Below are 27,965 nucleotides of genomic sequence, written 5' to 3' on the forward strand. Positions count from 1 at the left end.
CTCACTACACGAGTGAAATCAGCTTTAATACAGAAAACGAAGGAAAATACAAAAGAATGTGAAAAATCATTTAATGTGTTGGGAGTATTTTCTTACATTTCTCCATGTTCCTTTTCGACTTAACATATCCACGTTCCTTTATTATAAACATAAAATATACATAGTTCGTTAATTGTCTTCTCTTAAAAGCACCATACTCATGTAGCCACTTTCTTAGCTTGCGCCATTACGGGTCTCTGAAAATTTTAACTGCTGCGATGAACTTGGAGACAACAGATGGGTACATCTTAACTACTACCTCCTCAATTTTATTCTCCCAAATCAAAAATTCTGAACATTTTCCGGACTACTGATACTTAACTTTTACATTGCTTACCAAAACTGTTAACTGAAATCTACACCCCCTTTATCAGTTAACAGAAACAAATCACACACTTAGAACTATGCCCAGCCGCGTTCACTTTACAAAATCAATAGGGAAGCCCAGGGATCTAGAACCCAGATCTTGAACCCAAATCTCCGGTCTTCCAGTCATTTCTTCCCGGATTCACCCTAACTGGCTATTCAGCAGCTAGGCCGACCCCCCCGACGCACCAGCAGAGCTTCTGCTTCTCTGCCCACTGGTGTCTACCCTGGTCGGTCTCTCGCCCAACTCCCCTGGGATGCCAAGGAACTGGGACACTCGACAAGCGCAGAAATCACCTAGACCCCGCCGTTAGCGGACAGAATCGCCCCATCGGTCAGCCCCGCTGGGGCTGCAGGGTCGCAAACCGGAAACCGGAAGCGACGAAGTTCGCGGACGCTCCCCGCGTCCTGCCCGGAGGCACCTCGTCCCGCCCGGAGGCACCTCGTCCCACCCGCAGCGACATCTTCCCGCCTTGGTACTCAAGGCCAGCTTTCAGTCTAGACCCATCGAGCGAGGATGTCGCGCTGAGTGGCTTCTCAGGCTCAGGCCCTGAAAAGCCCAGGAACCGGCCCCAGGTGTCCGTAGCGAATGCCAGACCGGGTGCCTTCACCCTCTCAGCAAATCCCAAGAGGCGGTGGGACCGGCAGCTACTCAGCGCTCCGCTGGCCAGGCCTAATGAGTCGAACGCGGAACTAGAGAGCCGGCGCAGGCCCTTGCGGGGCTGTTGCTCAGCAGGCCCGGCCTGGCTTTGGGCCCCGGGCCTCCCAGCCGGGGACTCTGCGCCTGCGCCCGTCCGGCCCCTGCCCGCTCTCCCGGCGCGGCCGCGGTCCCAGCTGCAGCGCGCCGCCTGGGTGGCTGGACGGTCCATGGGCAGCAGTGAGGGCCGCGATGACAGATTACGGCGAGGAGCAGCGCAACGAGCTGGAGGCTCTGGAGTCCATCTACCCCGACTCCTTCACAGGTGACTTCTGCGGCTGCGGGCCCGGAGCGGCCCGGGGGTGGAGTGGGATGGGCCGGAGCCCTCGGCCTCCCGGGCGAGGATGAAGAAGGGGACAGCGAGGCCGCGTGGCCACCTCGCCCGCTACTCCCTCTTCACCTTCTCCCGACGTGTTCAGGCACATAGGAGTAACCCCACAGCTTTTCCCGTTCTCCGCTTATTCCCTGAAATCTGAAAGTCCGGGAGAGGCTGGCGAGGTCCCTGGAGAGTGTCAGGCCTGGAATTGAGTTGGGTGCACTTTGGTTTCTGTGAAACTTACAGGGACCCGAGGTTTAATGAGAAAACACGAAAACAGATACTCCAAGTGGGAGTAGTTTTTCTAGAGCTGCAGAGGTGTCGATTTTCACCTTTACTCGGGTCGAAGCTGTTTTTCATACGTTGGTGTTTTAAAGTTTATGGGATTCAGAGTGCTGTTCTCAGAGTTACCAGAATCAGTTTTGAGAGTCCCTGGGATTTGTCGTTTTTCTTTTTCTTTATATTCTGCGAATGCCCAGTGAATGATGTGGCACAAATTTCAGTTCCACTGCAGATTCACATGTTGTTAGGGAGGGATATTAGACATTATCCGGCCTGGACGCGTCTTGCTCGAAGCAAGGTAATGGAGGCGCAGGAAAGGTAAGTGGCTTGCTTTGGGTCTGGCCAGCAAGTTAGCGGAGGAACTGGTTCTGAGAGTTAGGTCTGGACTCCCTTTCTGTTCCTTCACTTTGCAAACATGTGGAGATCTAGCTCCAGCTGGGATGAAGGGGAGCAGAAGATTACTTGATAGGTTGGGCTAATGTAAAATATTATTGAGAAGCTCATTCGGTATGTCTTAAAAGGAGAGATTTTTTCTGTATTAAGCCATGCTTCAGGTGATTTTGAAAGTGCCTCAAGATAACCCTATCAATATGGCTTTTCTGGAATTACACTCAGTGTTTGAGAAATGATCAAATAAAGCCAATATGAGTGAGTAGAACCTACCTAGGTTTGTGGGATTTACAGCCCTTATCCCTTCCTTTGTTGTCCATCACTGATTGTCAGAATTCAGAATGTAAGGTACGTTCAACTCCAGTCCCTCTCCTTATCATCGTTGTTTAGCTTAGTTTTCTGAGCTCCACCTTTTGACCACTGCTTGCAATGGTAGCAAATTTTGTTCTGCTTTGCCAACAGGCAGATGTCTCTCAGCTACCCCTGTATAGCTCCAGTCCTGTTCATGTTCTCTCTCACCAGCAGTACAGCTGTGCTGTGAGGATGTTAAGGGGATGAGTGAAGAGGGGTTTGAGAGTGTCATTAACTGGGTGAGTGTGTATGGAGTCTGGCTCCCTTCTCTATCCTTGCTTATATGTCAATGTCTAAATAAAAGAGAAATATAGGGTCAGTTGTTGGATATATTCTTAATCATGAGGTTTGGTCATTTCTAGTACATTGGAAATGTAATTGGCACTGTGTAGGTAGAGTTAGAAAGCATACGGTGTGCTAGTCTTTTCTGTGGACATAAGGTATCCCTCATTAAATACCGTACATATAAGCATTTAAAAAAGTGATACATTTTTAATCCTAAACCAGTCTTATGGTTCTTTCAAATCGTACTAAGCTCCGATATAGTTCAGTATGTGAAATTCTTGTCAAATGCAAAAGTGCTTGAGGATTCTGAGCCAGGGTAATAAAAGACAATTTGTGAATCTTTGATGCATTCAAGTATTCTGCAGTATCAGCTGAGCCCATCCGTCTCTAATTCCTACCAGCATTCCTATACACTTTGCAATAAATAAATTAAAATAAGATGTCTTTAGAAACTTTAGTTCTTTAGGAACTTTGCCTTACTCATGATTGTGTTGTTTATGAAACCTCTCAGGGAAAAAGCAGAGGAATTTGGAATAAAACCCTTCCATGTTTGGTCTTTTGAAATCATGAGGATTTGCAAGGTTTACTGTTTTACAGCCTTCTTTTGTGTTGATGATTTCATACTTTCCTTTTTTCATACCAGCTTTAAGAAGAGAGCTTGCTTGTGTCAGTTTGCCAAGGAACACTAATTGGCAGTTTTCTAATTTCATTTTGAATCACATTTAATATTAGTTTTGGTAAATGCTCAATGCTCTTGATGAAGGAAGTAGATATACTTAAAAAAAAAAAAAGATAGCTTGGTGCTTGACAGAGAAGCCTTTGTTAAGCACATCATGACCCCCCTGTGGATGCTGTAAGAGGCACAATCCAGCTGGCCCATAGTTCTAGCCACATAGACCTATCCTAACCTCAGAATTGATTGCTTGACTATCTGCAAAGAACTTTTGGTCCACTGTTGAATTTGCTATGAATTATAACAAGTCATAATACAGTTTCTTCTTTTTGCCTGTTCTGTAGCTTGATTGCACATTGATCCAATCCTCCTAACAACTAGTCTTCCAAAATATAAATGGACTCTCCTGATACCACATTCTTCTTCAGTAGTGCTTCACTTGACAAGGCCTTGCTAAGGTAGTAGAATTTGGTTATTTCCATTTCTGTATCAATATCTCTGACTATGGGGAGTTTTGTGGAAACATATTGGTGGTCTTCGGGCTAACCAAAAGTCAGGTTCCCTTAATTCTGTTTGGTCTTACAAAGAGGGGTACATAATTCTGTTTTTGCTTGTGTCAGCACCTCTAAGCAGCATCCATGAGCATGGAACAGTTATAATTGCATCTTAGAGATGGGGCAGAAGTCATCTTTTAAAAGTAGTTTTTCTAAGACACTCCCTATGAACTGTAGGGACTTATTTTAATATGGGTTGTCTGGTTCTTTGTGAAAACCTTGATGTCATTCATGTGTCCCTTTAGTGTACCTTTTAGCTAGTACCTCCATTATGTCTGTCCTTAATTCTGTCCAGTTTACCATCATCTGCCCCTCTATTACTTCACAGTTCTCTTGCTCATCCACTGGTTCCTTCTACTATGCCCAACAGCCTTATTCTTCTTCTCAAGAGTATTTTGATCTACTTAGAGTGGTGGAAATCTGGCATCTTCAGTGAAGGCTAATTTTATCCCAACTCACAGTAATGCATTGGAATGGAATTATTCCTTTATCAGAGTGCTGATGAATCATTCATCTTTGCAAGTCCAATTAAATAACTTTCCCGTCCCCTATGTTAGTCTCCTCCAAGTTTTGGAATATTCTTTCTTTTTTCTTTTCTCTTCTTTTCCTTTCCTTTCTCCTTTCCTTTCCTCTTCCTTCCCCTTCCCCCTTCCTTTCCCCCTTCCCCTTTCCCCTTCCCTCTTCCCTTTCCCTTCCCCCTACCCTTCCCCCTTCCCTTCCCCATTCCCCCTTCTCTTTCCCCTTCCCTTTTCCCCCTTCCTCTTTCCCTTTCCTTTCTTTCGTTTCCTTGGATTAGGTTTGGCTGTGACAGAAAACCCCAAAAGCAATGGTTTTAAAAAGCTAAAAGTTTAGGAGCGCCGGGGTGGCTCAATTGATTAAGCGTCTGACTCTTGATTTTGGCTCAGGTCATGATCTCAGGGTCGGGGGATCTAGCCCTACGTTGGGCTCCACACTAAGCTCTGAGTCTGCTTGAAATTCTTTCTCCCTCTGCCCTCCATTCTCCCCATCCCCCCCGCTCACACACTCTCTCTAAATAAATCAGATAAAAAAAGGTAAAAGTTTATTGCTTTTGCACGTGAAAAGATAGTTGTGTAGCTCTAGTCCAATAATTCGTCAGGTACCCAGGCTGCTTCTTAGTTCCTTGTCATTCCTAAGATGTAGTCTCTACCTCATGGTAAAGATGGCAGCATTCCTTTCCAGGCAGTAGGGTAGATAAAGGAATGGGGGGAGGGGGAGGAAGAAGCCAAAGACAGCAGTTTCTTAAGTAAATTTCCTGGAAACTGTCAAGGGACTTATTTGCTTCTGTCTCATTAGCTGGAACTTAGTCATTTGGTGAGACCTAACTGGAAGGGAGGCTGGGAAATGTAGTCTTTATTCTAGGTGGTTAACATGCTCAGTTAAAAGCGGTGTAACTAGAAGATGGGGTGAGTAGATAGTAGGGGATATAAGTAGTGTTCTCCAGTATCCTTTTTTTTGTTGTTGTTGTTCCTGGCTCACATTTTTTTCTCTATAATGCCAGCTTAGTTCAGTGGATATAAGCTCTATGTCTTTGGCCAACTCATATAACCTCTTCAAGCTTCAGTTTCCATATGTGTTTAATGAGGAATAATACAAAGTATGTAAATACTTTATAACTGTTAAATAGAAGATATTCTTTACTAGAAATTTACCATCTTAGTTGCTGATTCTTCTAATAATATAGCTTCATAACTCCTTGTCTCTATCAATGAACAGTTTTGATTTCCATTTCCTTCAACTGCATGAAGGCATAGCCACACCTTGTAAATGCCATCTTTAGAATTTTGCTCTCTGAAAGTCTTCTTTCTGTCCGTAAACTTTGTAGCCCCACCGTTCTACATTCCACTTCTTTTGCTGAACATGCCTCTCATCATGATTTCTCGTGGATTAAGAGTTTATCAACTTCTTTCTTGTCTGTCTTGCCTCCCTATTCTGTATGTTTCCCAAGGTCAGACAATTCAGTGATGTTCTTGCTAGCATCCCAAGTCCTAATTTACCAAATATTTATTATATACATTGTTAGAATCTCACTCTATTGGGAAAAGACATCAGATAAGTAATTTACAACATGGTGTGATGATTCTTTCATGGGGGAATGTATAGGGTGCTGCCGGAGCATAGGAAAAGGGGAGGGTCTTGGCTGTTTTGGAGCACCGAGGGATGAGGAGGAGCTAACAAGTAAATGAGACTGGGGGAAGGGACCCAGCATGTGCAGAAGCAGGACTGTCTGAAATGTGTATTTCCCATTTCCCCCTGACAGAGCGATGCAGACCCATATAGTACACATTGTACACAGTGCCGTACCAGACCTGGATCTCGATAGTTGGGATGGCTTCACAAATAAAATAGGCTTCTCTTGAGTTTGTTTTGACCTCTCATGGCTGCTGCTTTTCTTTTTCTCTCTGGCACTTTTTCTCCTTGTACTTTTGTTTCCCAAATTTAGGATTCCTTACAAAGCCGGTGTTGGCCCTATTTCTCTATTTTTTTCCCTGGTGATCTCATTTAGTCTAATAGCTTTAGCTCCATTTACACATTTCTGATTGCATATTGCATACACAGTATCTCCAACTGAAAGTTCCTTGTGTCATTTAAATGTATCATCTCGGATTTTTCTTTTGTATTTTTTGTTTTTGTTAGTGGCGCTACCATCCTCTCCCTGCAAATTTGGAATGTAGAGTTGTCCCTGTTCCCTGCTATTCCCATGGCTGCTAACCTAGTTCAGAACCTCATTAACCTTGTTGGGATGATTTTAATAGCTGTCTAGTTTCATCCTGCGTCTAGTCTTGTTTCTTTCCTTCCGAATTTATGCTCTGTTGCTAGACTTACCTTCCTATGTTAAGAAATAAAATTCTGCCCATACTGCTGTTGCTAAAAAAACTATCATTGTCTGCAGCTAAACTTTCAGCAGTATTTTCAACTAGTTTTCTTCACCCACATATACATCCACCAAACGGAATAATTTCTTCTTGCCTCTATATTCCTTGAACTTTTCCACGATTATGCCCTTGCTGCCGTGTTTCTGTTGCCTACATTTCTTTTCTCCATCTTTATTTACCAGTAGCTCAAATGACTTTGCTGGAATTTCTCAGCTGGAAAAAAACATTGTCTTTTTACATGAAACTCAATATAGTTTATTCAGTTCTTACAGTCACTAGCTGAATAACCTTGGGCAAATTATTTAAGAACTCTTTTATCTCAGTTCCCACATCTATGATATTGGGATAATACCATATTTAATTGTTTCTAAGACGTTTCTATGTTTTAACATCTCTGAAATAGGAATTTGTCTTATAATCAATTACATATTGAAGTTTAATTGGCAGATTTTTTTTTCTTTCTTAGTACATAAAGTAGAGTGCATCTCATACTTGATAGTGTCTTAAATTTGGTGTAATATGGTAACAGTATAAAATCATGGTCTTGGTGTAAGAATTAAAGGATCTTTGTATAAATGCATAGTACAACACAGGCCCAAAGTAGTGCTCAATAAATGTTTGCTGTTGTTATTAGGTGTAGGCGACCCTTAAATTATGGCCTCATGGAGTCTTAAAAGTGGTAATCAGTTGGAATGTCATTGAGTTGAACCCTTATTTCTGTAGTTGCTAGTTTACATTTTATGACATGTAAATGCTAAAGCTGGTCATGAAAAGAAGTAGAAATGAAATGCATCAAATATATTTTATACACATTTGTCAAAAAAAGGGTCAATCATATTTTAAAAGCTTTATTATAATTACCTTTCAGGGACTTTTTTTCTAGCGTGGGCTGTACTCTCTGACGCCTATTAAAATATGAGTCCAGTGAGTCTTATCTTCTTGACAAATACTTTCATAGTAATCATCGATGTTCATCATGCTTCAAGTACTTTTAGACTTCAATTAAAATGAAGGTATATGTCTTGAAAATTTTATTGATAATGAATATTTATGAAGGCTTCAGAAGTTCTTGAGTAGGAAAAGCTGAGTATTTTCCTTGGTGACTTCTTCAGAGATCTCCTTGCCCTTTCATTTCAGAAAGAGGTTGCTGAGCTGCTGCCAACCTGAACAGGGGCCAGTGCTTCCCAGGGCTGGAGTGAGGCACAGGCTTTTCTCAGGGGCTCAGCAGCAATCACAGGTGGCCTGCATTTTTCTTGTTTACTCTTCTAATGGTTCTGAATATAAGTTTAATTTGTTTTTGTTTTTCTACTTTCATTCCATTGTTTTAGCTCTGCCATTTAGCCAGAATTTATTGAATTTCTAGATGCTGCCAGGCACTGGTCTAGGAGCTCTCATAATTTTTATAGTATTCTAGTGGGGGAAGAGATATAAACATATATACTATCAGATATGGTATTTTTATATTTATATAAATGTTGGTTTTTATATTTATATAAATGTTGATAAATTTATAGAAGTGTTGATTTCATGTCTTACTTGCTTAACAAATTGTAAGCGATTTGATGTTTGGATTTATGGCTAATTTTATAATTCCATGAAATATGGTAGAGACTCAATAATTGGTGAAAGAGTAAAGTTTGGTTCTAGGAATAGTTAGAAGATACAAACTCTCACAAATTAATATTTACTGTTTGTCATGGAGATTCTGAAGTATACCTTAGAATATATAAGTTTAAAAATTAGTGATAATACTGAGCATCAGTGGATAGTTTCTGATGAAACATCAAACCTTTTTTGTTATTCTGTTTGGGAATTTTTTAGAATGTAGTTTTCTGTATATAGATGGAAATTTTGAATTAAAAGGTAAATTACTTAATTATTTTAATTGATTTGATAAAACTCCCAAGAGTGTTTCTACTATAGGTATGTTTTTTTCCAAATTAAAGATAACCCTAGATTTAAATAGAGAACTGATGAGTGTCTTATCATTTGTATGTTTGGTTCAGTCTGTATTTGTGGAAATGGAAATACAGACTAGGCGTCGGTTTCCAGGACTGGGTAGTGATAGTTTGCTAATAAGAAAAGCATTTGCCTTAGGAAACATCTTAATAACTTAATCTCTGTGTGTATTTTCTTACAGTATTATCAGAAAATCCACCCAGTTTCACCATTACTGTGACATCTGAGGCTGGAGAAAATGATGAAAGTAAGTAAGTCCAATCAAAAAGACTTGTGGTTTTCCTAAGTCACTCTCAGGAGTGTTACTCCTTCTGCAGCCATTATGTTGGGCATTGAAGATGTGGAGGTGCTCAGTAAGGTGCTGTTAGGAATCTAGCAGGAATGTTATGTGTCTCTAATTAGCATTTACTATGTAAACATCACTTACAGAGAAACAGAGAGGAAGTCAATGAGATATATTCTGACACAATGAACTTAGTTTTAAAAAGTGAAAAAGAAACAACAATATAGCAGATGGAGACTTTGAATGCATGACTATGTAGTATTCCATTGTGTAACTGTTATTTTTCCATGATTGTTTTTGCTCTTTGGGCATTTAGATTGCTTGTTGGACATTTGCTGTTATTTATAAATTAAGCTGGATAAATGTCTGTCTTTATGATTTTTCTCTCTCTCTTTAGAATGGATATTGTACTGTTGTTTAAATATATTTATACATAAGACAAGATAAAAGCCCCTATTATACAACTGTAGAGCTAAGATAACTATACTGATGGAAATAAAACAGCTATAAAACCCATAATTTAAAATTAAATAGATTGATTTAAATGTGGCAGGTGTTGGGGATGGATCTGAAGTTCATTTCCACCATTAGTCCAGTTCAGTTAATTTTAGAATTTGATAAAAATGTTACGTAAGTTGGTGTTAACCCCAAGGATTTTTTTTTTTTTTTAGCGTTAAGCTAGTCAACTAAAATTTTGCTATGAGTAGTCAGTTATGCAAATTTTAGTGGTTTATCACTTGATAACTCTAAATCTGTCTTGTACAACTGAAAATGAGATTAGCACAGAGAAGTTACTAAAATCTGAATTAAAAAGAGGTTGGACACAATCATTTACTTATCCTTTACATATATATATATGTGTGTAGTTTTTATACATAGAGTCTCAAATACAACCTGAGTATCCTTTTATACTTTGTTTGAAATGTAAATAAATGTACAGAAGATACTTTAAAATATCCTTTAAAAATACTTTTATGATACTTTAAATATCCCAAAATGGTAATGATGATCTTTTCCTGATGGTGGGATTATTACTGATTTTGTTTTCCCCTTAATGTATTTCTAAATTTTCTATAATGAATGTCTATTACATCAAATAGTAAAATCAATGAATGTATTAAAAAAATTCTTGTTCTAGCAATAAAGTTGGAAATATATTAATTAAAAAAGAAAGAAAGTGCCAAAAGACACTGTATATCCTTATTGGCTTAACAGTCTTTTTTTTTTTTTTTCATTTAAATTTTACTTAGTTAACATACAGTGCAATATTGGTTTTCGGAGTAGAATTCCGTGGTTCATCACTTACATACAACACCCAGTACTCATCATAACAAGTGCCTTCTTTAATACCCATCATTCATCTAACCGCCCCCCCCCCCACCTTCCTCCATAGTTAAGAGTCTCTTATGGCTTGTTTCCCTCTTCTTTTTTTTCTTTTCCCCCTTCTCATATGTTCGTCTGTATTCTTTCTTAAGTTCCACATATGAGTGAGTTCATATATTTGTCTTTCTCTGACTGACTTATTTCACTTAGCGTAATACTCTAGCTCCATCCACATCATTGTGAATGGGAAGATTTCAATTTTTTTGATGGCTGAGTAATATTCCATTGTGTATATATACCACATCTTTATCCATTCATCATTCGATGGACATTTGGGCTCTTTCCAGAATTTCACTATTGTTGATAATGCTGCTATAAACATCGGGGTGCATGTACCCCTTCGAATCTGTATTTTTGTATCTTTTGGGTGAATACTGCCTAGTAGTGCAATTGCTGGATCATAGGGTAGTTCTATTTCTTTCTTTCTTTTTTTTTTTTTAAGATTTATTTATTTATTTTAGAGAGAGAGAAAAAGAGAGTGCATGTGTGTGTGTTGGGGAGAGGGGCAGAGAGAGAGGAGAAAGAATTCCAAGCAGGCTCCACACTGAGCACTGAGCACAGAGCCTGATGTAGGACTCTATCCCATAATCCATGAGATCTTGACCTGAGCCCAAACCAAGAGGATGCTCAAACAACTGAGGCTTGTAGGCACCCCTATTTTTAACTTTTTGAGGAATCTCCAAACTGTTCTCCAGAATGGCTGTGCCAGTTTGTATTCCTATCAGCAGTGCAAGAGTGTTCCCCTTTCTCTGCATCCTCACCAACATCTGTTGTTTCTTATGTTGTTAATTTTAGCCATCCTGACAGGTGTGAGGTGGTATCTCATTGCGGTTTTGATGTGTAATTTCCTTGGTGATGAGTGATATTAAGCATCTTTTCATGTGTCTGTTAGCCATCTGTATGTTGTCTTTAGAAAAGTGTCTATTCATGTCTAATGCCCATTTTTTAACTGGATTATTTGTTTTTTGGGTGTTAAGTTTGATAAGTTCTTTATATATTTTGGATACTAACCCTTTATCAGGTATGTCATTTGCAAATATCTTCTCCCATTCCATAGGCTGCCTTTTAGTTTTGTGATTGTTTCCTTCATTATGCAGAAGCTTTTTGTATTGATGAAGTCCCAGTAGTTCATTTTTGCTTTTGTTTCCCTTGCCCCCAGCAGTGTGTCTAATAAGTTGCTACAGCTGAGGTCAAAGAGGTTGCTGCCTGTGTTTTCCTCTAGGATTTTGATGTTTCCTGTCTCACATTAGGTCTTTCATCCATTTTGCATTTATTTTTGTGTATGGTATAATAAGTGGTCCAGTTTCATTCTTCTGCATGTGGCTCTCCAGTTTTCCCAACACCATTTGTTGAAGAGATTATCTTTTTTTCCATTGGATATTCTTTCCTGCTTTGTCAGATTAGTTAACCATATAGTTGTGGGTCCATTTCTGGGTTTTCTGTTCTGTTCCTTTGATCAGTGTGTCTGTTTTTGTGCCAGTGCCTTACTGTCTTGATGACTATAGCTTTGTAATACAGCTTGAAGTCCAGTATTGTGATGCCTCCAGTTTTGTTTTTCTTTTTCAAGATTGCTTTGGCTATTCGGGGTCTTTTGTGGTTCCATATAAATTTTAGGATTGTTAGGTCAATCTCTGTGAAAAATGCTGGTTGTATTTTGATAGGATTGTATTGAATGTGTAGATTGCTTTGGGTAGTAAAGATGTTTAAACTCTGTTCTTCCAATCCGTGAATCTGGAATATTTTTCCATTTCTTTGTGCCCTTTGCAATTTCTTTTATAAGAGTTCTATAGTTTTCAGAGTATAAATCTTTTGCCTCTTTAGTTAGGTTTATTCCTTGGTATCTTATTGTTTTTTTGGTGCAATTGCAAATGGGATCGATTCCTTGATTTCTTTTTCTGCTGCTTCATTATTGGTGTATAGAAATGCAACAGATTTCTGCACGTTGATTTTATATCCTGCAACTTTGCTGAATTCATGTATTAGTTCTAGCAATTTTTTGGTGGAGTCTTTCAGATTTTCTACATAGAGTATCGTGTTGTCTGCAAATAGTGAAAGTTTGACTTCTTCCTTGTCAATTTGGATTCCTTTTATTTCTTTTTTTTTTTTAAAGATTTTATTTATTTATTTGACAGAGACAGCCAGCGAGAGAGGGAACACAAGCAGGGGGAGAGGGAGAGGAAGAAGCAGGCTGATAGCGGAGGAGCCTGATGTGGGGCTCGATCCCAGAACGCCGAGATCACGCCCTGAGCCAAAGACAGACGCTTAACCGCTGTGCCACCCAGGCGCCCCTGGATTCCTTCTATTTCTTACTGTTGTATGATTGCTGAGGCTAAGTACTGTGTTAAATAGTAATGGTGAGCATAGACATCCTTGTCTTGTTCCTGACTGTAGGGGAAAGGCTCTCAGTTTTTCCCCATTGAGGGTGATACTAGCTGTGGGTCTTTTCGTATATGACCTTTATGATGTTGAGGTATGTTTCCTCTATCCCTACTTTGTTGAAGGTTTTTATCAAAAATAGATGCTGTATTTTGTCACTTTTTCTGCATCTATTGAGAGGATCATATGGTTCTTGTCCTTTCTTTTATTAATGTGATTGATTGATTTACGAATATTGAACCACTCTTGTAGTCCAGGAATAAATCCCACTTGGTCATGGTGGATGATTCCTTTAATGTACTGTTGGATTTGATTTTCTAGTATTTTGTTGAGAATTTTTGCATCCATCTTCGTCAAAGGTACTGGCCTGTAATTCTCCTTTTTAGTGGGATCTTTGTCTGGTTTTGGAATCAAGGTAGTGCTGGCTTCATAGAATGAGTTTGGAAGTTTTCCTTCCATTTCTGTTTTTGGAACAGTTTGAGGAGAATAAGTATTAACTCTTCTTTAAATGTCTCGTAGAATTCCCCTGGTGAACTTTTATTTGTTGGGAGATTTTTGATTATTGATTTAATTTCTTTGCTGGTTATGGGTCTGTTCAAATTTTCTATTTTTTCCTCTTTCAGGTTTCGTAGTTTGTAGATGTCTAGGAATTTATTCATTTGCTTCTGGGTTGCCCAATTTGTTGGCATATAATTTTTCGTAGTATTCTCTTATAATTGTATTTCTGTGATGCTGGTTGTGGTCTCTCCTCTTTTATTCATGATTTTATCTATTTGGGTTAACAGTCTTATATCCATTGACTCATAAAATTCCTTTTTGATATCATACACAAAAATTAAAATATATCAAACTGGCACATTTTAAGGTTTTTTTTTTTTCCTTTCTTTTATGGGGAGGAATCTAGATTTGAGTTAAAATTATCAAAATCAGGGGGCGCCTGGGTGGCGCAGTCATTAAGCGTCTGCCTTTGGCTCAGGGCGTGATCCCGGCGTTCTGGGATCGAGCCCCACATCAGGCTCCTCCACTGGGAGCCTGCTTCTTCCTCTCCCACTCCCCCTGCTTGTGTTCCCTCTCTCACTGGCTGTCTCTCTGTCAAATAAATAAATAAAATCTTTAAAAAAATTATCATAATCAGGAGTTTTTAATAATTAAAATGTGAGTTTTTACAAAAAAGGCAAAGTCTAGACAAAGGATCATTGTGATTAATAAGTTTTATTTATTTATTTATTTTTATTTTTTGTGAATAGTAAGGTTTAACAGCAGATGTTTAGCACTGCTGCTTAGTTGCAAATTGCCTGGTGGAATCGAGAATTCACCAGGTTGGTCTATAGAGAGATACCTTGCATTGATTTGCCTGAAAGGATCTCATTCCTATACAAGTGTCAGGTATATACACTGATACAGGCCAAAAGAGTGAGTGAGAGTGTATAAATGAGTCAGGTTAAAAGGTTATCAGACAACCTCTTAAACCCTATTTCAAAACGTGTCATCTAGCAACCCCTTAGCAGTGCCCTGCTGGCATTGTGCATATAGAAATACAGACTCCAGGGCCAATACCAGATCTTTCTCCCTGGGAACTGGCTCTGATACAGGCCTGAAAATAAGCCTAAGGTAGTATTTTTTCTATTTGTTATATTCTGTGCCTTTTGTTCATCTTGAGGGTTTTAAAAAGAGTGGCTTTTATCCATCCTCTTTCTCAGACATGCAATATGGTAAAATACTCATAAGTAATAAATGTATTTCATGTGTTTGAGGTGATTTTTAGTCTTCCCATGGTTTGTTTTCACTTATCTTTGTGGTATGTGTTATTTATCTTAGTGATTATCTGTCTGATCTTATAGTAACCTTGTTTTTCTTCACAGGAAAGTCTGTTGTGCTACTTTTTTATTTGACACATTGTAAATAATTACTGACTCAGTAATTATTTAATTACTTTAATTATTTAAAAAAAAATGTTTACCTCTCTATACTTTACATTTTAAGATATTCATATCAAACTCCTTTCTTATGATTTTAGCTGTCCAGACTACCCTCAAGTTTACATACAGTGAAAAATACCCAGATGAAGCCCCTCTTTATGAAATATTTTCCCAGGAAAATCTAGAAGATAATGATGTCTCAGACATTTTAAAACTATTAGCATTACAGGTAAGGAAATAAGTTTTGTTGTGATATTTTTTATTGGCCTTAAATAGTATACATTAATTTCAAGAGTTGGAAAATGCTAGTAAATATATATAACCAGTACACTGAATGAGGAGAATTCATGATATCTCTCTCTATATATAGATAGATAAATAGATAGATATTCACAAAGCATCTTTATTTTTGTTTCTCATTGTACATTTAGAATTTGAGTAAGAGAAGTTATCCCTATATCCCTGCTTGAAACTCAGTCAGCCTCATGACTTTTAGTTAATAAAATGTCCGGTAAGTACTTTAAGTTTAAACACAGTTTTGATTTGGTTCTCAGAATGTCCAGCCTCATGTGCAGTTAAAAAGTCTGACTTTTAAAAAAATTAAAACTCCCAACCCCTCTGTCCTGTTTCAGGCTAGTTGCCTGCAATCTGTTAAGAAGACTGGTGATTGTTTTGTTTTTTTCTTACCTTTCTGTCTCCTGAAGTTTACAAGCAGCAACCAGAGTTTATGATCTCTCTGAGAGCAGGGGTTGTGAAGAAAAACATGGGTATTAGAAAATTCTTGGCTAGTTCTGTGGTAGGACAGGCTACCCATAGCCTGGGCTTAGCCAGAATTTAAAGCTCTGTCTTGCTTGGGTTGAGAGTTTTCATCGGTTCTTCAGAGTAGGGATTAGGGAGGACAAGTAAAATCTTTACCATGTTTTAAACAGAAGTCCTAGTTTTGCTTGTTTGTTCTAAGAAGAATTGACACCTTAAATGTGACTGGTATATTTCAAGGACTATTGGTCCTCTAAATGCTGATATTTTAAAAATATCTGGAGCTATTAGAGAATGAAGAGTGAAAGAAGATAGATCAAACATGAATTTTATGCTTATCTTGGGTCCTGTTCATTCTGCTACCCAGTATGAAATTATACGAATTCTAATATTTGACTTAAAATGCTTCATTTTAAAACATTGCAGAAAACCTGGGGCGATATGCTACATTCAGTCAGTCATTTATTAATGTAAGTTATTTGATCTGAGTGATTACTTTCTATGTGTTTTATATTTTATTTGTACTCAAGCTGCTTCCTTTCAGAAAAGTTTTGATTTCTTTCTCATACTTACACGAGATCAGATATATTGAGGGAATATTTGTACTTTTTCTTCCAAAGTAGTATTGATTTTCAATGTCAAAAAAATAAATTCATATTATAAAAAGCTCAGAAAGTACAGAAACTCATGAAGAAGAAAATTAAAATTACTCTTAATCTCACCAACCAGGTATAACTGCCTATTAACATTTTGGTATGATATAGTTCTAGACTTTTTCTTATGTTTATATTCATAGTACGTCTCTTCTACCCCAAGTTAGATCATTCTAAATATAATGTTTTATAACATCTTTTTTTTCACATAACGATATATGTGGGTATCTTTCCATTTTAGTAAACATGTATATGAATCATCATTTTTGATAACTGCATAGAATTTCACTGCATGTCTGTGTAATTACACATATCCTAATTATTTGTCATTTTTACCTGATTTAATATGTAAATCTTTGGACATGCTTCTTTTTTGGGGGGGGGAGGGGCAGGGGCAGAGGGAGAGAGAGAATCCCAAGCAGGCTCCATACCCAGTGTGAGGCCCAACGCGGGGCCTGATCCCATAACCCTGAGATCACTCCTGAGCCAGATTCAAGAGTCAGACACTCAACCAACTGAGCCACTGAGGTGTCCCTTTGGACATTCTTATATATCACTATTTGTAAATCCTTAGAGCAGAGTCTTCATTGAATCCCTAGTGCCTGGCATATATAGTAGACACTCAGATATTTTTTTGAATAAATGAAGAAAAGTATATTATTGATGATTATACTAGCCCAGTGTTTTCTGTAAGTAAGATTACTGGGTTAAAGGTTATGCATACTTAATTTCATACACGTTGCCAAATGGACCTTCAAAATGATTGTGCCACGTTATGATCTTACTGTAGCCGTTGAGGTGTTTGCCCAGATCTGCTAACATTAGTTTTTTTTTTTTTTTTTATTTAGAAAGACAAAAAATGATAACAACATGAAAATAGTATATAATCATAATTTGAAACTCTTTAAAAAAGTAGTATATGGAAATCTCTTGGAAATCTACTATGGAAATCTACTATGGAAAACGCTGCCTAGTTTCATATGAATGATTCTTTTTTTGCTTTTCTATTGGGATACTTAAGTTGTTAAAAAAGAGATCCTACTGGGATTTGTTTTTGAAATGTATCAAGCATTAAGTTAAGTGACCAAGACAGACACCATCCCTCCTTTCATAGATTTTATGTTCTTGGGAGGAATGTGGACTAGCAAATCGGAAGTTGTTATTCTGTGTGGAAAAATGCTGTGAATGGACATAGACTCGAGGCACTGGAGAAGCTTTCAAGAGGATGAGTTTGCCAGGCCATAAAGAGAAGAGTTTCAGGGCAGAGGAACAAGCTTATAAAGGGTCATGGGAACGAGAGGGGAGAAGAGATCAATATTTCCTTCCATGACTTCTAGTCACACTAAATTTCTTGAGCTTAGAATTTGAGGTCAGTGATCTTATATGACAAAACTAAAGAGGTTAATTCCCAAAGGATCTTCTGACTGTTTTAAAAGTCTGGTCTTGCTGCTTGTTGGTTTGGGAAGCTGTTGAAGAGTTTTAAGCAAGAGACTGACTAGATCAGTTATGTGTGTGTATTGAGTAGCTAGAGAAGTTGGTGTTAGGGGTGACAAGACCACAGGTTTTAAGAAAACCAGTTAGGAGTTTCTCGTAATATTTGAAGTTGAAGGTGATGGTGTCCTGGGTTAGGGTCATAATGTTGATAGAGAACAGTAGGCAGATTGAAATGACATTTAAGAACAGATTAGCCGCAGTGATCGAGCTTATGAGGGGATGTGAGTGTTTACGCTGGGTGGTTGGTGGTTTGGTTCTCTGAGTTGGGGAACATAGAAATAGGTTCTATGGAGAACATGGTGATTTTAGTGTTGATGTGCCTGTGCGACATGCTATTGCTGTCCACGGGGCAGTTTTAGTGTGGGTTTGGCACTCAGGAGATAGGGTTGTTTAGTCAGATTTAGAATGGTTAGCATGGAGACACCACACAGAAGCCCCCAAAAGAGAATCACAGGAGTTAGCTTGAAGCCAGCTCTCTGTATTCACAGAGGGCCCAGGAGATGAAATACGTACTCCAATGCCGCTGAGGCCAGCCCTGTCAAAGGAGTGGTTAGAAAGCTCTTCTGCTTCTAGAATGGAGATTCTGGCTTGTATATTTGGGACTTTTTTTTGGTTTTTTGGTCTGTTTCCTTCAAACTGTATCTTGTTTCTATGGATAAGCAAGACACCTTGTTTTACTTTAATCTGCTTTCAAATTACCAGCTTCCAAATAGCTTTTGAATTACAGTTGATCCTTGAACAACACAGAGGCTGAGGGACACTGACCTTCCACACAGTCGAAAATCTGTAACTTTTGACTACCCTAAAACTCCTACTAATTGGCAGGAATCTTTACACATAACGTAAACAGTTGATCACGGCATATTTTGTATGGTATATGTACTATATACTGTATTCTTAAAGTAAGCAGAGAAGATGTTATTAAAAAGTCGTAAGAAAGAGAAAATACATTTACAGTACTATTCTGTATTTATTGAAAAAAAATGGATGTAGGTGGACCTGTGCAGTTCAAACCTATATTGTTTAAGGGTCAACTGTATATCCCTTTCATGAGTTGGAGAGCTTTTATATTTGATTTTAAGCCATTTCAAATTGAAGAAAAAAAAGTAAGTAAAGATAAATCACAGAAGTACCTACATTCTGTATCATTGTATATTAGAAAATCACTTTGGCCTCAAAGTTCAGTTCATTGTCACAGCTCTAAAAATCTAAATCATGAAAATATGGTGGAAAATTAATGTTACTAGCTGCTGTAGGAAAAGCTTTTCTGAATTCTGGTTATTAAGCCAAATTTAGTAAAATAGATACCAGTTTCAGGTTGGATGTAGCAAATTACATGTCTTTTTAAATTTAATACATAGTTATTCATATATATGTATGTATGTGCTCAATTCTTAAATGATCATTTATCCAGGTGTCTGAACTTACGGTGTAACTGAATTAGTAATCGTATTATAAATGTATGGAATTTAGTGATGATGATGAAACACTTTTTCATTGGTTAGTTTTTTTTGTTTTTCTGAGAAGTATGTTCCTCACCACGACCTTTCTCCATAGGCAGAAGAAAACCTCGGTATGGTGATGATCTTTACTTTAGTGACAGCTGTGCAAGAAAAATTAAATGAAATAGTAGATCAAATAAAAACTAGAAGAGAAGAAGAAAAGAAACAAAAAGAAAAAGAGGCAGAAGAAGCTGAAAAGGTATATTGTAAAGCTGGGTTTTCTTTCATTCTTTTTTACATCTGTTTTGTGTCTCATTTATCTAACCGCATGTCTTTTTTATTTTCTAAGCAATTATTTCATGGCACTCCTGTTACAATTGAGAATTTCTTAAGTTGGAAGGCCAAGTTTGATGCAGAACTCTTGGAAATTAAAAAGAAACGAATGAAAGAAGAAGAACAAGCAGGAAAAAATAAATTAAGTGGTATGACTCCCCTCCCCCCTGCCCAGGCTGTTCTGTATTCTTGCGCAGCAGGAGGGTCGTGTGGACAGATTTCTATAAAAAAATAACGTACGTGGGCATCTTGGACAAAAAGAGAAAGCATTCTGGCTACATGATGACATTTCTTCATTCGTAGTTATCGTTAATTTTTATGGCTTATCTCTGATTTAGATATCGCAATGGCTAGATCTTGAGATACAGCCACCATGACATTCAGAATCACAAGCGTTAGAAGTGGTAGAGTCAAGTGCATTGGTTTTTCTAGGACTCTAAAGCAGACTGGGTTTTCGCTTGTTCCATTTTAATGCAGATACATATCACCTGCATCTTAGCTACCTATGAATTGATGAATTTATTGAAATTGAAATTTATTGAAAAACAGGTTTTCAGACTTGTTTTCTTGGATTATTGTACTTCTTAAAGGATTGTAGGGAAGATGCAGGAAAACTGTGGAAAGGTGGGAAAGTGGAACATATAGGAAAAATACGTTTGAACTAAACATATTTGTTTCTTTTAGGGAAACAGCTCTTTGAAACAGATCATAATCTTGACACATCTGATATCCAGTTTTTGGAAGATGGTAAGATAATACTAAGATTCCACGGGTACATAATGCACTGTTTTTAATAGTGTGTTAACCCATGAAAATCAGAGTGATAACTTAATGTGAAATTTTCCTCCCAAAGCTATAAACAAATACATTTTGAAGAATAAATTGTAATGTTTGATTAATTTATCCACTAAACTATAGCAATATATTTTTAAAGTTTTCTGATAACTTAAACAACATCAAAGGTAGCAGTAAACAATTATGGTCACATTAGTCTCTAATAATTAGTAAACCAGGCCCCTGTAACTCAGGTGACCTGGTTCACTCAAATTTCTAGTATCAGAAATCTGTGCAAACTATTTCATGGTCATGGAACTTTATAAAGACCTCAAATCTGGAACTCTTCATGCCCCCTAACCAAAAATCTTATTTTTCATACTAGTCTTATGGTCCGGAACATCTCCTTCCTTATGCTTTCCTTCTCCTTTTTATCCTTAGCTTTATCCTCTTTCAGTCTTCTCTCCATCCAGTATTCATCCATCTGTAGATATTTATTGCACCCCTAGTATAAACCAGGCGTGGTCCTGGTTGCTGACAATACAGCAGCAGAGAGCAGTATAGACAGATTCCCTGCCCTTGTGGAGCTTGTGGCCCATGTGTGTTTCTTAAACTGAACTCCATGATCAGTCACACTTCTGTTAGCACCCTAGAGTTAGGACCCTTCACTAGCCGCCTTCGTGCTCATCTTGCCAGTTGGGGATCCTGTAGCATCTGGCCTTTCAACTTTGTTCCTGGACTATCTCCTGAAAAAGGTTAAGAAGCCATGTTGATGTGGCCTCACTGCCAAATCATGCTTCTTAACTTGAGCTGGGCCCTTAGGGACACTCACCACTGTATTTCATATATCTTACTGCATTCTTGTTCCAAGACATTTATTAGTCCCAAACAAACAAAAACACCCCATACAAACAAACAAACCCAGCAAGGTTGTCCTCATGTCCTCTCACTTTACTAGCTTGTTTTTCTCCTATCTTATTGAGAAACTCTGGAACAAAAGCTGTGTCTCATTCTCTCTTGCACTTTAGAAGTTTCACTTGTCCTTGACTCCTTTCCCTGTCTGATGGATCAAGTACCTCTTCATATCCAGTAACTCACCACAAGCTCTCCGCTGATACTGCTTCAGAAGTGTCTTTTCCACACATTTTCAACTCTTTCCTCCTAACTTGAAGGTTTTATCATTTGTTTCCCTGGGTGTCTGCTGGCTTCTCACATTGTCTGCCTGCTTCAGTCTCTTCCTCTTTTTGGTTCCCTCAGTCACCGCCCCTGAGGTGGCGTTCCTGAAACTCATGTTGAATCATGATACTTCTCTCCTTAAAATCTTTTGATGGTTCTGTGTTGCTTGGAGAAAAAGGTTGACCTACACCGTCCTTCAGTTTGGCCTTCATCTGTGCTATCTCCAGATATTTTTCCTGAAGAATCTTGTGTTCCAGTGAGAAGTACTCAGTCTTATTTTTTCTTTCTGCCTTTGTATATACTACTACCTACAGTTGCTTCATCCTGTCCCCTTTTCTTCTTGGTGGATTAAAATTTATTGTAAAGATATTTTAGACGTCATCTGTTTCGGGAAGCCTTCCCTGCCTCTCCCAGAGACAGTGAGTTATTCTTTGGCCTGGACTTAGCAAAGGTGTGTTTTATTACTTAACTGCTCATAGGCAAGAAGGAAGACTCATTCTCATTGAACTGAATGCCAGTGGGCTGGAGTCTGCCAGGAAAGGCAGATGAACAATTTTTGGTGATTTAAGAGGACTGTACTATCCCACTTTTATGTACTTCAGACACACTGAAGAGTAAAGGTGTTTAATGCAAGGCCGAGGTATTCCTATAGTGCTCAGATATTTAGAATTTGAGAAAGGCATACCATTGGTTCTAAGGGGAACTAAGTGAGAGTGAAGACAAGTTATATCTGTCAATTAAATAACAAGTATAGTTGAGCTTTAATGATGTCCGTATCTGCCACTACTGGAAGAGAGAAACTCCTGGTTCGGGCCCCGTGGTCAGTGATAATCAACTTTGTATAACCAGGATATACCTTCGTCTTCAACTTACAGCATGCCACATCATAAATAATTCCTTCCAGGAAAGCTTTTTTTATAACTGGATTTTTTTTTTTAACTGGAAGCATGAGGTTGCTCTTAAAATGTGTGTCTCTGCTGACCAATACAGACCATTATTGCTGTGACTGTTGCTATGATAGTAGTTCAGGATTTCATCCCTGGCACCTCACTTGCACTTTTAGAGGGTTGTGTTTGGTGTTGCCATTGAGTTATGACTTTTATTCCCGAGTATGAGACTGAAGGTAAAATCTTTCGTCTCTTGCAGCTGGAAACAACGTGGAGGTAGATGAATCTCTGTTCCAGGAAATGGATGACCTGGAGCTAGAGGATGACGAGGATGATCCAGACTATACTCCTGCTGACCCAGAGAGTGATTTGACTGACTAATGGACCGGCCCCATCTGCAGAGAGGTGTGACTGCCACAGCATCTGTGGCTGTGCCGAGGTGTTGATTTTTCTTTCTTTTTTCTAAGAAAAAATAATTTTCAGGAGAATATTCTTCTGATAGCTTTCATCATTGAACTTAATAAACTGACCTTAAAGTTTCAAATATAAAATGTTCAGTTCCTCTTATTGGTAGGAATAAGGTCATATATTGAAAGTCACTTAGTGTTAGAGAGACCCAGCCTATAACACAAAGACTTGGAGATAGAATGCAGCTGTGCACAGGTGGGGGTTCCTATACAAGGAATTGTAATAACTTGGAATTCCTGTGCTGGAGACAGTGATGGCTTTTTGCTTCTGTGTGCTACCATGAATATAAAATATTAGAAGACAGAGGTGAAGAGAATAGTAAACCTTCTGAATTCTAGCCTTTGGGCATGATAAATTTAAGTCTTTACAAAACCAGAAACCTAAATTATATTCAGGATTAAAGCGGACTTTAGTCTTACGGTTGTATTTGAATCAGCATCCTCTGTGCAGTTATTAGAAGGTGTGCACTCCTAGGCCTTTCTCAGTTTAGGTTATTAAACACTGACCTTAATCTGAATTTTAAAACAGTGAAATCTCATGCCAGTTGACATATGTTATTCCGTTGCATACTCCTTATTCTGTAGTTGTGAAATATATATATACTTGTGATGTCCTCTTACTCTTCTAATTTAACCAGTCTGAAAAGATCTGAATTCTTGAGGTTGCACGCTGTCTGCAGGAGAACACGTATCCACATTACTGCACATATGAGACCTTTTCCGTAATAATTTGGAATGGTTGACTTGTAGGAGAGCCAGGCTTCATGCAAATCCAGTCACTGCAGTTTTAGAGAATTGAATCTTAATCCTAATAGGAAATTACTTGTACTATTGCAAATCACTGCCTCCTTTCAAAAATACACACACCACATATCCACGAGCACAAGCAGTGTCAATCCCATGCTTATTTGGGGGTTAGACCTCTGGCTAAAATCAAACCATTTAAGACAAAACTATCATTGAGGAATGTAATACTTTTTCAGTAGCTTTGGTTCTGACCAATAAAAGGGAATACCAGTAGTGCTCAGCATTTCTCTGCAGAGACACGTCTAAAAGTTTCTTTTGTGTGAGAATTAACTTTTTCTAAGGAGAGGTCCTTTCTGAAGCTGATCACCAGATGCATTAAGAACTCAAGAGCAGTTTCATTAAGGGTAGGACAAGCAGTGATGAACAGTGTAGTGCTGAGCCGATGAAGATTTGACCTTAAAGTGTCAAGAATGATTCCACCTCCTCCTCACACATGATTTTGTTTTAAAGTTGACGTTTTATACATTTTCTCTAGGTATTGGAGTGGATTCTGCCTTTGTCATTTCAGAATGTAGGCAGAACCTAATGGTATGGAAATGAAGACAAAGAGTTTGTTCTAGTGCTACTCCCAAGTATTTTCATCCAGAGTAAATATTAATGTTAATATTTCTTTTGTTTTCTGGGAGTTAACTGAAGACTCTGCTTCTCAAACTGGAGCACACATAATCCCAGGATGTGCAGAAGCATGGCTGGTGATATTTGAAGCAATAATTGGCCATCTCAGATTATCAGTTTTGCTCTTGGATTTGGGATCATTTTTGCTTTTGTTTCTCTACTTATGCTAAATTGTATAAAATATTATAAGATTAAAAACAAGTACAAGTATGTGTATTCTTTGCTGTATCCCTGTGACAATGTCTGGCACTGAATAGGCATCTAATATTCATTGAATGAGTGAATTACGGACTAGAATGAAAGACTGTCATGCATTTTAAAGGTAAAACATGACAGTTGAATGTTCTGTTTGCCATCTGCAGCTTTGCATAATGCTTCTGGATTCTGCATTACGTCATACTCTTCTGCCAGCAGGGGTGCCTTAGGAAAAAGGTGGATAAATACTGGTCTAAGGCGAACACATCTAAAAGGTTACATGAACATTTCCTAGTGGAGGTAAGATGAGGGAGAGGGACGGCTAACAGCTCTTCCGGAGGCACAGGATGAGTTCATGGATTGTACTGTCACAAACTCCGAAGATAGACGGGCCAAAAAGCAACGCGTTGCATTCTTGGATCCCGGGAGTTAGGCGAGTGTAGGTTTTCAGTATTTATGTGCTGGTGCATCGTTCGTGTTACAACACAAAGTAGGTAAACTACCTCAAGTGGCTCGCAGTGTTTGCTTTCAGGGAACGTACGCATCAGGCAGCAAAGGTAGACATTGTATGGTATTTCAAAGTGGGTCGTACACTTCAGAACTGTAGAGAGTAATTTTAGAGAGACCATTGAGATCTCGTGATAGGGAAAGGTTTTCACAAGTGCTACATGGGGTATGAGTCCATACAAATACATAAATGGGAACGACATTAGGTTCTTCGCTGCTTTAGGACCTATGTCAGGGTGAGAGAGGCAGAATGCTGCCGAAAGGTACATTATGAAGTTGATGGCCTTCTGTTTCATGTCACTGTTGTTGGGCAAAGGACTTGGAAAGAAAAGGGGTGAGGTAGGTTGGGAATGCACAGTTCAGTGCACCTTCCATTAATAAAAAATGGAAAAATGCTGGAAAAGGTTCAAGAATATTGTAAGGGATATCAAACCAGAATTTTAAATAACTGCTGTGCAGAGCCATTTTGGCACCTGAGGTAAAAGGAAAAATCAGTAATTACTTAAAATTTGGATACTTTATTTGTTTTGGATTTTACATTAGTCTTTATTTTTTTAAATACTGCATTAAATATTATTTATCTTAATAACTGAGTTTTTGGTGCCTCCTTAAATTTTGCAACCAATATCAGTGCCTCACTCACCTTAACCATAGTCCTTGATAGCTCCAAAAGGCTCTCAGGGTTCTCTGGTCTCCATCCTGAGAATATTGACCATGTGGAGGGGGGGCTCCCTTATGTAAATGAAGATGCTCAGGAGACAAAGAGCATGAGCCATACCAGCTTCAAGCAGATATTTCAGCTAAAGCAATTAAGGGCCTGGAAATTTCTAGAGTATGGGCTATTGCCACATGCCTAAGACATCAAAAAATAGGGTATAGCTGGGCGCCCGGGTGGCTCAGTTGGTTAAATGTCTGCCTTTGGCTCAGGTCATTGGTATCAAGCCCTGTATCAGGCTCCCTGCTCAGTGGGGAATCTGTTTCTCCCTCTTCTTCTGCCCTTCCCCATCGCTTGTGTTCTCTCTCTCAAGTAAATAAAATCTTAAAAAAAAAAAAAATGGGTTATAGCTTTGACCATACCAATCCAAACATACTTAGGTGTGATACAATCTTTAGTAAAATGAATTACACTCCAAATTTGGTGGTATCTTCAATAGATTGATTCTTGTGGAACTCACTCTGTCTAGAAAGTATGGCTCTAGAACATTTTCCACCTAGACTTTTGGGATAATATTTTTTAAAGAACATCCTGATACTTGACGTATCTTCTGACATTTAAGTTTTGTTTTAAAGGTCAGACTGATTCATCTCTATTGTTTGCAATGGCCCTTAGCCATTAGGATCTGTTCCCAAGAGTGTTTGTTTTAAAATGTAAATATTGATGCTAAGGCCCTTGAAAAATGACATTAAAGGAGAATCTTAGGCACATTCTCTAAGGTATGCATTTGGTGTCCTTTATTTTTTGCTATTATCAAGTAATTTTCTTGGGTTTTATCTGAGACAGGAAGTGTCTTTGCGTCCATGTATTTTATGAAGGGAGGTTGAAATGTCTCCCTTCCTCACACAGGTGCTCAACTGGTAAAGAAACAGGACACTTTGAGCCAGTCCCACAGAGCTTGAACACATAGGGAAAAAGTGAAGGTTTAATGTTTAATACTTAATATTTTGGTTCACCACTGAAAATTAATGCATGTGTAGTATGAAAATATATAACATGGCTCTGGTGGATAGAGAGAATTGAATTAATAGGCTCTTCTAATAACTGAGAGTTTGCATATCATTAACATAATCTCTGATCCTGAATTTCTTCATCTGTAAGATAAGGATTATAATAATTTCTAAATATGAAAAAATTACTTAAAAATGACAACTAATAAACATGTTCAAATTGATGAGTTCACACTGCGGTTGTTCACGGGGCTTTGTCTCCAAATCGCCCCACATTTCCCACTCCACTTTGTCCCCCTGCCTCGCACGATGAAATTCGAGGGGAGGAGTGTATGACCCTGGGCTGAATGTGCGTGTCCCCAGAAATTCATGTGTTGAAATCCTAAGCCCCATGGTGAGGATGGGGGGGGTGGGCTTGGGGAGGTGGTGGTTGGGATGAGTGCGCTCATCAAAGCTGCCTTGAGCTCCCTTGCCATTTCTGCCACATGAGGTCACAGGGAGAAGACCACGAAGGAAGGAGATTCTCTCCAGACACGCAGGCCAGGTGGCATTATCTTGGACTTCCCAAACTCGAAACGGTGCTGAGTAAGTGTCTGTTGTTCGTAAGCCCAGTCTGTGCCCTCTTGTGATGGCCGCCGGAATGGAGTAAGACAAACACTTGTCCCTCTTCCTTTGCCATTATTTCATCCAACATGCAACTCCGGGAACAAACAGCACATGTAACAGAGCAGGTGGCACGTCCGTCAGCTGCGGGGGCACACTTGACGCCCTGCATTCCGACTCCAGCAGCCAAATCGCTGCAAGTTAAAGCACCTTGCAGGGCAGCCCAGCTCCTTAGTGCCCTGTTTGATCCCTTGTGGGTGTTAGGGCTCTTTCACTGCAGTTCAGCTTCTCCCTCTGCCCAGAGTACCTGCCACCACTCCTCACGGGTGGTGCTGCCGACCGCCCTTCCCAGTCCCCCCGCAAATCTCAGTCTGTGTCCTCAGAAGGGCCCAAAGGAAAACACCCCCTGAAATGACTTCGGTGGAAGCAGGCTGGTGGCCCGACGGCAGAACAGCACTGAGCAGAGCCGGCCGAGCACAGCGTGGTGGCCTGGGTGCGGAGCCAGGGCCCTTGGCTACCCACAGAGCCCAAGTGGCGCTAGGAGACTGGCTCCGGGTGGGGCCCGGAACTATGTGGGAGCATGTCTGTTTGTCACAGCACATCAGGGTGGGAAGAAGCCGGGGATCCTAAGCACGTTGTGCCATGAGGACAGCCCCACACCTGGAAGAACTGTTGCGGGAACAAAAGGCACAAAAACAAAGAAACAGAAACCTGCAAACCTTATTCCTTTTACGGGCCGCTTGTTCAAGTTTTGCCTCCCATGCGCTGGTATCTGTGGCTAGCTTGGGTAGTTGTCCAGAATTCACAGATGTGTGAAACATGGA

General features: G+C 39.1%; 1 protein-coding gene across 1 annotated transcript; it reads left to right on the forward strand.

Annotated features, from left to right (window-relative positions):
• The first annotated feature begins 1,142 nt into the window (after positions 1 to 1,142).
• RWDD1 (RWD domain containing 1) lies at positions 1,143 to 24,381 on the forward strand. The gene is made up of 7 exons (XM_045798531.2): positions 1,143 to 1,367; positions 8,988 to 9,053; positions 14,866 to 14,996; positions 19,228 to 19,371; positions 19,462 to 19,594; positions 20,130 to 20,192; positions 22,542 to 24,381. The coding sequence occupies exons 1-7, from the start codon at positions 1,295 to 1,297 to the stop codon at positions 22,661 to 22,663; spliced, it is 732 nt and encodes a 243-aa protein (XP_045654487.1). The 5' UTR covers positions 1,143 to 1,294; the 3' UTR covers positions 22,664 to 24,381.
• The last annotated feature ends 3,584 nt before the right edge of the window (positions 24,382 to 27,965 follow it).

Source organism: Ursus americanus, chromosome 11 (genome assembly GCF_024610735.1).
Source record: "Ursus americanus isolate L20-20 chromosome 11, mUrsAme1.1.p, whole genome shotgun sequence".
In the NCBI taxonomy this organism is placed as follows: Eukaryota; Metazoa; Chordata; class Mammalia; order Carnivora; family Ursidae; genus Ursus; species Ursus americanus.

Excerpts from the sequence above, each read along its gene's own strand:
- RWDD1 (XM_045798531.2), top strand. The coding sequence starts at position 1,295 with ATGACAGATTACGGCGAGGAGCAGCGCAACGAGCTGGAGGCTCTGGAG. Across the intron at positions 9,054-14,865 it reads GGCTGGAGAAAATGATGAAA|CTGTCCAGACTACCCTCAAG; the intron begins GTAAGTAAGTCC and ends TTATGATTTTAG. Across the intron at positions 14,997-19,227 it reads TAAAACTATTAGCATTACAG|GCAGAAGAAAACCTCGGTAT; the intron begins GTAAGGAAATAA and ends CTTTCTCCATAG.